Below are 11,041 nucleotides of genomic sequence, written 5' to 3'. Positions count from 1 at the left end.
GATGCAGAAAAAGCTTTTGACAAAATTCAACACCCATTTATGATAAAAACTCTTCAGAAAGTGGGCATAGAGGGAAACTATCTCAACATAATAAAGGCCATATATGACAAACCCACAGCAAACATCATTCTCAGTGGTGAAAAACTGAAAGCATCTCCTCTAAGATCAGGAACAAGACAAGGATGTCCACTCTCTCCACTATTATTCAACATAGTTTTGGAAGTCCTAGCCACGGCAATCAGAGAAGAAAAAGAAAGAAAAGGAATACAAATTGGAAAAGAAGAAGTAAAACTGTCACTGTTTGCAGATGACACGATACTGAGAATCCTAAACATGCCACCAGAAAACTACTAGAGCTAATCAATGAATCTGGTAAAGTTTCAGGATACAAAATTAATGCACAGAAATCTCTTGCATTCCTATACACTAATGATGAAAAATCTGAAAGAGAAATTAAGGAAACACTCCCATTTACCATTACAACAAAGAGAATAAAATACCTAGGAATAAACCTACCTAGGGAGAAAAAAGACCTGTATGCAGAAAACCATAAGACACTGATGAAAGAAATTAAAGATGATACCAAGAGATGGAGAGATATACCATGTTCTAGGATTGGAAGAATCAATATTGTGAAAATGACTATACTACCCAAAGCAATCTACAGATTCAATGCAATCCCTATCAAATTACCAATGACAATTTTTACAGAACTAGAACAAAAAATCTTAAAATTTGTATGGAAACACAAAAGACACCAAATAGCCAAAGCAGTCTTGAAGGAAAAAAACAGAGCTGGAGGAATCAGACTCCCTGACTTCAGTCTATACTACAAAGCCACAGTAATCAAAACAATACGGTACTGGCACAAAAACAGAAATATAGATCAATGGAACAGGATAGAAAGCCCAGAGGTAAACCCACGCACCTATGGTCAACTAATCTATGACAACGGAGGCAAGGATATACAATGGAGAAAGACAGTCTCTTCAATAAGTGGTGCTGGGAAAACTGGACAGCTACATGTAAAAGAATGATATTAGAAGACTCCCTAACACCATACACAAAAATAAACTCAAATAGACATTTCTCCAAAGAAGACATACAGATGGCCAAGAGGCACATGAGAAGCTCCTCAATGTCACTAATTATTAGAGAAATGCAAATCAAAACTGCAATGAGGTATCACCTCACACCATTTAGAATGGGCATCATCAGAAAATCTACAAACAACAAATGCTGGAGAGGTGTGGAGAAAAGGGAACCCTCTTGCACTGTTGCTGGGAATGTAAATTGATACAGCCACTATGGAGAACAGTATGGAGGTTCCTTAAAAAACTAAAAATAGAATTACCATATGATCCAGCAATCCCACTACTGGGCATATACCCAGAGGAAACCATAATTCAAAAAGACACATGCACCCCAATGTTTATTGCAGCGTTATTTATAATAGCCAGGACATGGAAGCAACCTAAGTGTCCATCGACAGACAAATGGATAAAGAAGATATGGCACATATATATAATGGAATATTACTCAGCCATAAAAAGGAACGAAATTGGGTCATTTGTAGAGATGTGGATGGATCTAGAGACTGTCATACAGAGTGAAGTAAGCAGAAAGAGATAAACAAATATCATATATTAACACATATATGTGGAACCTAGAACAATGGTACAGATGAACCGGTTTGCTGGGCAGAAACAGAGACACAGATGTAGAGAACAAACGTATGGACACCAAGGGGGAAAGTGGTGGGGGGGGGGATGAATTGGGCGATTGGGATTGACGTGTATACACTAATATGTACAAAATGGATAACTAATGAAAACCTGCTGTATAAAAAAATAAATAAATTTCAAAAATAAAATAAAATAAGTATTGAAAAAATCTGAAACAATAAAGACAAATAATCAACATCCTGTCAATTGAAGAAAAACGTGCAACCTAGAAGTTGAGAGTTAAGTTTTATTTGGGGAACTTACTGAGGACTATAGCCTGGGAGGCAGCCTCTCACATGGGTCTGAGGACCTGCTCCAAAGTGGTCAGGGAAGAGCCAGGATATACAGAAGTTTTTGCTGAAAAACAAAACAAAACAAACGAACAAGAAACCTGTAGTCGAACAACGAAAGATTACTGCTAGTCACAAAGAACAGATATCTCAAGTTAATGCTTTTCGTGCTTTTATATATATAGGAAGGTGCAAGAGTCTAGGCTTGTTGAAATCATTCCTTAGGTACGCACCTTACCTACCTAGGCCCAGTACCCTGGTTTTCCCCATCCTGAGTCCCCTCAGTGTGCACCGTGGCAGATGGCTTGATGGCAGACAACGTTCATTGTTTACTGGGATGGCAGGTGACATTCTTTTTCCACTATCCTTAAAAATTAGAGAGCTATTATAAATAAGTGAGAAAAAGCTTAAAACCCATTATCCTGCAGCCAGGAAAACATCCCTTTTGAGGCTAAAATCTGTATGATTTCTTTCCTTCTGCTAACTTTGAGTTTTGTTTGTTCTTCTTTCTCTAGTTCCTTTAGGTGTAAGGTTAGATTGTTTATTTGAGATTTTTCTTGTTTCTTGAGGTAGGACTGTATTGCTATAAACTTCCCTCATAGAACTGCTTTTGCTGCATCAAATAGGTTTTGGGTTGTCGTGTTTTCATTGTCATTTGTTTCCAGGAATTTTTTGATTTCTTCTTTGATTTCTTCAGTGGTCTCTTGGTTATTTAGTAGCCTATTGTTTAGCCTCCATGTGTTTGTATTTTTCACAATTTTTTTTCCTGTAATTGATATCTAGTCTTATAGTGTTGTAGTCAGAAAAGACACTTGATATGATTTCAATTTTCTTAACTTACCAAGGCTTGATTTGTGACCCAAGATATAATCTATCTTGGAGAATGTTCCATGAGCACTTGAGAAGAAAGTGTATTCTGTTGTTTTTTGGATGGAATGTCCTATAAATATCAATTAAGTCCATCTTATTTCATGTGTCATTTAAAGCTTGTGTTTCCTTATTAATTTTCAATTTGGATGATCTGTCCATTGGTGAAAGTGGGGTGTTAAAGTCCCCTACTATTATTGTGTTACTGTCGATTTCCTCTTTTATGGCTGTTAGCAGTTGCCTTGTGTACTGAGTTGCTCCTATGCTCGGTGCATAAATATTTATAATTGTTATATCTTCTTGGATTGATCCCTTGATCATCATAGCGTGACCTTCTTTGTCTCCTGTAATAGTTTTTATTTTAAAATCTATTTTGTCTGATATGAGAATTGCTACTCCAGCTTTCTTTTGATTTCCATTTGCATGGAATATCTTTTTCCATCCCCTCACTTTCAGTCTGTATGTGTCCCTAGGTCTGAAGTGGGTCTCTTGTAGACAGCATATGTACGGGTCTTGTTTTTGTATCCATTCAGCCAGTCTGTGTCTTTTGGTTGGAGCATTTAATCCATTTACATTTAAGGTAATTATTGATATTTATGTTCCTATTACCATTTTCTCAATTGTTTTGGGTTTGTTTTTGTAGGTCTTTTCCTTCTCTTGAGTTTCCCACCTAGAGAAGTTCCTTTAGTGTTTGTTGTAGAGCTGATTTGGTGGTGCTGAATTCTCTTAACTCTTGCTTGTATGTAAAGTTTTTAATTTCTCCATCAAATCTGAATGAGATCTTTACTGGGTAGAGTAATCTTGGTTGTAGTTTCTTCCCTTTCATCACTTTAAATATGTCCTGCCACTCCCTTCTGGCTTGCAGAGTTTCTGCTAAAAGATCAGCTGTTAACCTTATGGGGATTCCCTTGTATGTTATTTGTTGCTTTTCACTTGCTGCTTTTAATATTTTTTCTTTGTATTTAATTTTGATAGTTTTATTAATATGTATCTTGGTGTGTTTCTCTTTGGGTTTATCCTGTATGGTACTCTCTGCACTTCCTGAACTTGACTGACTATTTCCTTTCCCCTGTTAGGGAAGTTTTTGACTATTATCTCTTCAAATAATTTTCCCAGACCCTTTCTTTTTCTCTTCTTCTTCTGGGACCCCTATAATTTGAATGTTGGTGTGTTTAATGTTGTCCTAGACGTCTCTGAGACTGCCTTCAATTCTTTTCATTCTTTTTTCTTTACTCTGTGCCCTGGCAGTTATTTCCACCATTTTATCTTCCAGCTCACTTATCCATTCTTCTGCCTCAGTTATTCTGCTATTGATTCCTTCTAGAGTATTTTTAATTTCAGTAATTGTGTTGTTCATCACTGTTTGTTTGCTCCTTAGTTCTTCTAGATCCTTGTTAAATGTTTCTTGTATTTTCTCCATTCTGTTTCCGAGATTTTGGATCATCTTTACTATCATTACTCTGAATTCTTTTTCAGATAGGTTGCCTATTTCGTCTTTATTTATTTGGTCTGGTAGGTTTTTACCTTCCTCCTTTGTCTGTAACATATTTTTCTGTCATTTCTTTTCCTTTTTTTTTTTCTGACGTGTGGAGCTGTATTCCTGTCTTACTGGTTGTTTGGCCTGAGACGTCCAGCACTGGAGTTTGCAGGCAGTTGGATAGAGCGGGGTCTTGGTGCTGAGATGAGGACCTCTGGGAGGCCTCACATCAATTAATATTCCCTGGGGTCTGAGGTTCTCTTGTCAGTCCAGCAGTTTCGACTCGGAGCTCCCACCACAGGCGCTCGGGCCCGACCTCTGGCCTGGGAACCGAGATCCCACAAGCTTTGTGGAAAGAAAGAAAGAAAGAGAGAGAGAGAGGGAGGGTGGGAGGGAGAGAGAGAGAGAGAGAGAAAGAAAGAAAAAGAAAGAAAGAAAGAAAGGAAGGAAGAAAGGAAGAAAGAAGGAAACAAGCAGTACAATATCAAAGAATATAAAACAAAATAAAATTCGAAAGATAAAAAATATATTAGGAAAAATAAAACTATAATTGAAACAACCAGTCGATCGGGGTTCCTCCCATCCCCTTTGGTGTCCGTGGTCCCACACCAGTGCCTGGTTGGTGCCCTAGCTGTGCAGAGATGTGAATTTCACGGCCTCCTGGTACGCCATCTTCTCCTGCTAGTTTTTCACCAAAAAACCCTTCCTCTTTCTCCCTACAGCCAAACCACATTTCCTGGCCTCTCTGGAAGTCGCACAACCCAGCTGAATGCAGGGAGAAGCTGCAGCCCTACGCACAGGCTCAGCCCCACCGGCACGAGCCTCCCTCCACCAGAACACCAAGAGAGAGGGCGCTTAGTGGAAAGCACCTGGTCACCTGAGCTGCTACCCAGTAGTGTTCACCTGACCAGCAGCACTGGGTTGGAGTGCTGAAAAGCAGGAAACGAACTTCTACTGTGTCAGGCGCTGAAACGTGAGATTATTTGCAAAAGCCTGCCCAGACGCACACAGAACCCAGTATGCAGATGGTCCACGGTGACAGGGCATCTGGTTAAACTCCACTTTGTAATGACCTGGAAGGCAGACCCCTCTCTCTGATCCTGTAGCCCTCAAGGAAATGATGGGAAAGAACCAGCATTGGTAGCCCACACTTAAAGTTGGCTCAAGCAAGCTGAAGCGAGTGGAAACAGAAAGTATCCAGAAGCCTGGGGGCTTCAGGGAGGCAAACTGGAATGGGTTGCCCCTCAAAGCTCGAAAGAGACCAGGGACCATCTAGACTCAGCCTTCCCGGAAAGGTCAGGTCAAGGATGGTTACCTTCTCACTCAAGCCTTTAGTTCTACATAACCTCCAGGTCTCAGCCATTCAGTTTCAAGAGAGACAAGAGAGCAAGGACACACAGAGAAAAGAAGAAGTCAGGCTTGAACAGCACACCTGGTGGGACTGACGTAGAGCTGCCGGCTGGCAGGTGGAGCTGACGGGATGAACACAGCCAGGAGCCCACACGCTCCTGGGAGAGCCAGGAGGCCAGAGAAAGGGCACAGCAGGCACGACGGCGGACTGCTTAGGCCTGAGCATCTCTGGGCCCCCATCTTCACAGCTGCAGGAGGGGGACCACGGCAGCCCCCTTCTCACAGACCACTTTACACGAGGCCATGGAGGGGAAGGTCTGAGAGGAGGACCAAAGGCTTCAGAAAACAACCGTCCGGTCCCCAGGCAGTAGAGTCAGGGTCCACTTGGGAAACTCCTCCAACACCCACTCCACCTGATTTCAGCACTGCTATGGACCTGTCTCCCTTAGGAAGGGGAGAGTCTCTGGAGGGGGAGCAGTTCATGGGTCACTGGACCATGAGGAACCATGTCCGGGCCTGACGGGGAGAGCAGTGCATGCTGGGAGTCCTCTGTGTCCTGCTGAATGCCCTGCCCAGGTTGTGCCCCGAGGAGGTGGGTTCTCCTTGTGGGCTCAGAGCCAAAGCAGACTTCTGGCTTTAGTCAGATAACGGAGGCTGCCCCTGTTCCCCAAGCCATTCCTTCCCTTCTGGAAACTACAAGATCCAGCTTCCTTGGAACTAAGTGCCACCACGTGGTTGAGTTCTGGCCAGGGCAGCAGGATCAGGGAGTATGTGGGATAAGCAATGCAGGCCACTTACAAGCCCAGTCCAGAAAACCATCCCACCTGACTCTCTTCCCTCCCCCCACCCCCTGGCTAGATGGAGAGGCCTTGGAGGGCCTACTGAGGAAGGAACCACCAGGTGGAGAGATGCTGAGGAGTGGCATCCGGCCTGAACAGCCACAAGGACCCTGTGGGCAGGAAGCATGCTATTATCTGTCAGGGTCCTTTGCTTCTGCACTAGTCTACCCACACTGACAGAAATCCTTTAACCTTTTTCATGTACAAAAGCAATACAATGCAAAATATTTAAACAATGCAAAAATAATAGAGTTGGCCTTTCCCTCCCTACCTCCCCTCCTTGCTGTGTCTTCCCCGGGGAAAATCAATGTAAGAGTCCAATATGCGCATCACAGGAACAAGTCTGAGAGGACACACTACAGTTAGTTTCTAATAAGGTTCTTGTGTATCTCAGGCTACAGAAGCACCTTAGGAAAATCTGGAGACAGTGGCTGCTAGAGAGACTATTGTTTTAAAGTTAAGTCAGTAAACCCCAGACAGCTAGAGGCTGTATATTCAAGACCCTTTCACTGATACAGCAGAGCATGTAAATTGCACAAAATTAGAAAATCCAGACTAGAAAAAAAAAACAAGGGGCACCACTGTTAAAACCTTGCACATCTTCTGTTTTTATTTTCCTTTGTATAAATGTGTATAGGTATATTTTTTAGAAAGAGAAAACTACTCCCTTTTGAGTAAAAAAGCTCATAATCTTTCTCTTTTAGCAGCTAAGCCAGCCAGAGATGTGCCAATTTATTCTTGAGTTAGGAAAACACAGTGTGGTAGTCAGACAGCAGGTTGAGTGCCCACAGGCACCATAATTAAAGTACCCTTAATGGCTTACTTTGTAGCAAAAGAAAATATAAAGTTCTCCACATTCGCCAGAACCAGAGACAGGTTCTAATTCTAGCTCCTCTGAGGACAGAACTAGTATAAAAACGGAGCAATGGCTGATCACGGAGATATGGGAACACTACCAAATTATACTCAGGCATTCCCGTGACTTTAAGTCCTTTCCTAAGTTATTAAACACTTTAAAAGGTATTACTACTCTTTATATTTAGCTGCTTTAATTTTAAAAAAATTTGATATACTCTTTCTGTTGGTCAGGCTGAGGAAAGCCTGATTTTACAAACCTGTGGTTCTTGAAACACAAATTTTGTACTTCTATGCCATGTGAATGAAGAATGTTGCCTGCCATATCAGTAAACACAGGATGTTGCAGCCATCAAACCATCACATTACAGCATCCCAACGGTGCACCCTGAGGGGACTCAGGATGAGAAAACACAGGATACTGGCCCCCAGTAGCTGAAGTGCATATCAAAGAATGATTTCAGTGAGCCCAGACTCTTGCATCTTCCCATACATAGAAAAGCACTAACTTCCTTAACTTGAGATATCTGGTTTTCTGTAACTAACAGTAATCTTTTGATGTTCCGACTACCTGGTCTTTGTTACAAAAATTCCTACATATCCTGGCTTCCCCCTTGCCTCTTCGCAGCAGTCCCTCAGAGCTATCTGAGAGTCCTGTCTCCTGAGCTTGAAGTCCTCAGAATGTCCACCGAATAAAACATAACTCTCAGCTTTTAGGTTGTGCACTTTTTTCAGTCCACACCACCATGACTTGTTAGGCAAGCACAAATCATTGACTACCAATAGCAGTAATGACGCTAAAGTTTTAAAGTCAATCTTTTCCAATGATTTAGAACAGATCCAGATGTATCTCTATAACCTACACACTCTCTTGTATTGCAGTCTGATATGCTTTCTTGACAGGACAATGTTAAACTTGGAACAGCCCCGGTTCAGTGGGTGTCCCAGGTAACCAGATTCTTCTTGCAGGAGGAAGTGTTGAGGTCCACTAGTGCCTTCTCATCATCAACCCCAACCAGTAACTACCCACCTGGATACAACTTCTCCTAACTTCAGGCAAATCACCCCCCCCCCAAATAATCAGCCTTAAGTCTGTCATGTCTCTTTTACATGCCCAAAGGTGACAGCAAATGTAACTATTCAATGCGGCAACAGACACATTCTTTAACCCAACACATGACAATCTCCTTAGCAACATGACCAACCCACATCTTGTAGCTACTTAGCAGAGTTCAGGTCCTGTAGAAAGGAGCACAAGGGTCACTGCCTGTTTTTAATATTTACACTCCACCTGTTTCCACAAAAGTGATTCATTAAGTTCTAAAATGAAACACAGGAATTGGAATCAACACGAAAGTGTGATACTAAAATGCACATAATCTTTCTTGGGAGAATCTTTTCCAATGGCCAACAGGCCTCCATTAACACCATATTCCAAATTAACAAAATAAATCCTGAATATAACTACAACTTCAGTCTGAAGCCTCTCTTAGGAGCATTTCGAGAAGTAACACAGTTAAGAGAAACAGAGAACAGGTAACAGGTGCCCGGACAACGGTCCCTCGGGCACACCTGCTTCTCACCTGGGGATCCTCTGGGACCTGACGCTGAACTCGCCAAGTGGACGCGCAATCCAGGTGAGCACCCTGCGGCGTAGGGCCAGCGCCCCGCCCCCGTCGCCCTGGTTACGAGCCCACGCAGCTCGGCGCCCTCACCACCTCGCCATTCTCGCGAGAACCCGGAGCCTACGCGCTACCTCATTTCCGGGCTTTGCCTCACTTCCGGGCGCCGGTCAACCGCCGGCTTTCCTCACTTCCGGGCGCCGTGCCACCTCCGGACGCCTTATTTCCGGGCGCGCTTCAGTTCCGGCTCCTCCGGCTCGGCCGCCCGGCCCTCATGCTCCGGGCGCAGTGCCTGCGGGGAGCGGTGGTGAGTGCAGGGGCAGATACCGGACCTGCCGCCCACGCCCACCCCGGCGGAGCCCTGAGCCCCGAGCCGCCTTCCGCCCGACCCCGCGCCCGGTGGGTCCCCGGCCCACTCCCCTTTTCTGCCCCTCCCGTCCCGCCTTCGCGCGCGTCCTCCTCCCCGCGGGTCCCCTCCCCGGGCCGGGGGCGGGGCGGGGGCAGCGCGGGGCGGGCCGCTGAGGTGGCCGGGGCCCGCCCGCAGTTTGCGGCTCCGGACGCGCTCAGCGTGTCCTCCCGCTGTCGTGTGTCCGCAGGACAAGTCACAGATGAGGAAGGCACCGCACTAGGCGCCCCAGTCATGGCAGCTCCGTGGAAGAGCGCTCTGCTGCTGCTTCTGGCATCTCAGGCTGTCTCCTCGTTGAACGCCTCTGACGAGGAGGAAGTTCCAGAAGAATGGGTCCTTCTGCACGTTGTTCAGGGTCAGATAGGAGCTGGGAATTACAGCTATTTGAGGTTAAATCATGAGGGAAAAATAGTTCTTAAGATGCAGAGCTTGAAAGGTGATGCGGACCTGTATGTATCCGATACCACCCTCCACCCGAGCTTTGATGACTACGAGTTACAGTCTGTCACTTGTGGCCAGGACGTGGTTTTCATACCAGCGCACTTCCAGCGCCCCGTGGGAATAGGGATTTATGGACATCCATCTCACCACGAGAGTGAATTTGAAATGAAAGTGTATTATGATACAACGATCGAACGGCACCCGTTTGGTGAGACTGTTTATTCAGACGGTACAGATACGAGTCGGAAGCAGGCTTATGCTCCAGAAGATGCATCTCAAGAAGAGGAATCTGTTCTTTGGACGATATTAATTAGTATTTTGAAATTGGTACTTGAAATTCTTTTTTGATTCTTTTAACATACTGTTGAGTATGATACCTTTAATCTGTGAAGCTGAGTGCAGTTCGCTGTGAACCTAGCTACTTGTACCTGGTTGGAATTCTGGTTACCTTTCCTAGATGGGGGATGGAAAAATAAAGCCATACAGTTTTGTTACCTCAGTCACCCCAGAAGTATGAAAAGCATCAAGCACGATATTTATTTTCTTTCTAAACATCAAAATTCCTGTAAAAGGAATGTGCATAATAAAATGTTTAAACCCCATTTTGATTAGTTTGTCAGGTAACTAAACAGATGATTGCAGTGACTTAATGAAGTTAACAAAGTGTCAGCTTTGAAGAGTTACTAAAAGCAAGTCTGAAATGTAATGATTTCTCCACACTTGCCTGAGCATGGACTAAAGTCCCATGCCTACACCCCAAGCAGGGACAGCACCTCCTGTCCAAACGGGATTTCCTGGTAGACAGGTCCCAGTTAAAGACAGTTCTAAACCCAGCTGCACCAAATCTCATCAGGTCATTTGTAATTTTATCATCTTGGGCTCCTATTAAAAGTCTTCCGTTATTAAATAACTTTGCTATGCTACCCATGGTAGACCAGAAAGGATATAGATTAGGAAAGTTTCATGAAAATAATAGTAACTTTTAGGCTAGCGGAGTAATAAAGTATTTCAAATTAAGCTGCATGATATTACCACTGAATTTCTGGAAACAGTACCAAGAAATAAAGACCTTTTGGAAGATGGAACTATTCTTCTACCTGAAATTGGTTTCAAGGGTAAGAGTAGCTTATAACAAAATGAATGAACTTGCAGATTTTAAGCACATAGTTA

At 43.7% G+C, this 11,041-nt stretch overlaps 2 protein-coding genes across 4 annotated transcripts in view; one reads left to right on the top strand and one right to left on the bottom strand.

The window, feature by feature from the left end:
• WDR27 (WD repeat domain 27) overlaps positions 1-9,448 on the bottom strand; it is a 26,856-nt gene extending 17,408 nt beyond the window's left edge. Inside the window, exons 1-2 of one of the 2 annotated variants that reach the window (XR_009533965.1) lie at positions 8,986-9,108; positions 1,989-2,081 (exon numbers count right to left, since the gene is read on the bottom strand). Coding sequence is in view for 1 of the 2 variants with exons in the window: in XM_060114934.1 (XP_059970917.1) it covers positions 1,989-2,081; positions 9,159-9,163 (98 nt within the window). In the remaining variant the exon portion in view is untranslated. Of the gene's footprint in view, positions 1-1,988; positions 2,082-8,985; positions 9,109-9,158 lie in introns of those variants that run through there. The other variant, XM_060114934.1, reaches the window with a different exon arrangement.
• On the top strand, positions 9,232-10,933 carry C12H6orf120 (chromosome 12 C6orf120 homolog). 2 transcript variants are annotated; one of them, XM_060114933.1, is made up of 2 exons: positions 9,232-9,331; positions 9,621-10,933. In XM_060114933.1, the coding sequence occupies exon 2, from the start codon at positions 9,665-9,667 to the stop codon at positions 10,217-10,219; it is 555 nt and encodes a 184-aa protein (XP_059970916.1). In that variant the 5' UTR covers positions 9,232-9,331; positions 9,621-9,664; the 3' UTR covers positions 10,220-10,933. The 2 variants fall into 2 exon arrangements, with proteins under 2 accessions (XP_059970916.1, XP_059970915.1); XM_060114932.1 differs by having other exon boundaries at positions 9,236-9,423.
• The last annotated feature ends 108 nt before the right edge of the window (positions 10,934-11,041 follow it).

Source organism: Mesoplodon densirostris, chromosome 12 (genome assembly GCF_025265405.1).
Source record: "Mesoplodon densirostris isolate mMesDen1 chromosome 12, mMesDen1 primary haplotype, whole genome shotgun sequence".
Taxonomy (NCBI): Eukaryota; Metazoa; Chordata; class Mammalia; order Artiodactyla; family Ziphiidae; genus Mesoplodon; species Mesoplodon densirostris.
The sequence above is the reverse complement of the archived record's forward strand: the minus strand, read 5'-3'. Positions and strand labels throughout refer to the sequence as shown.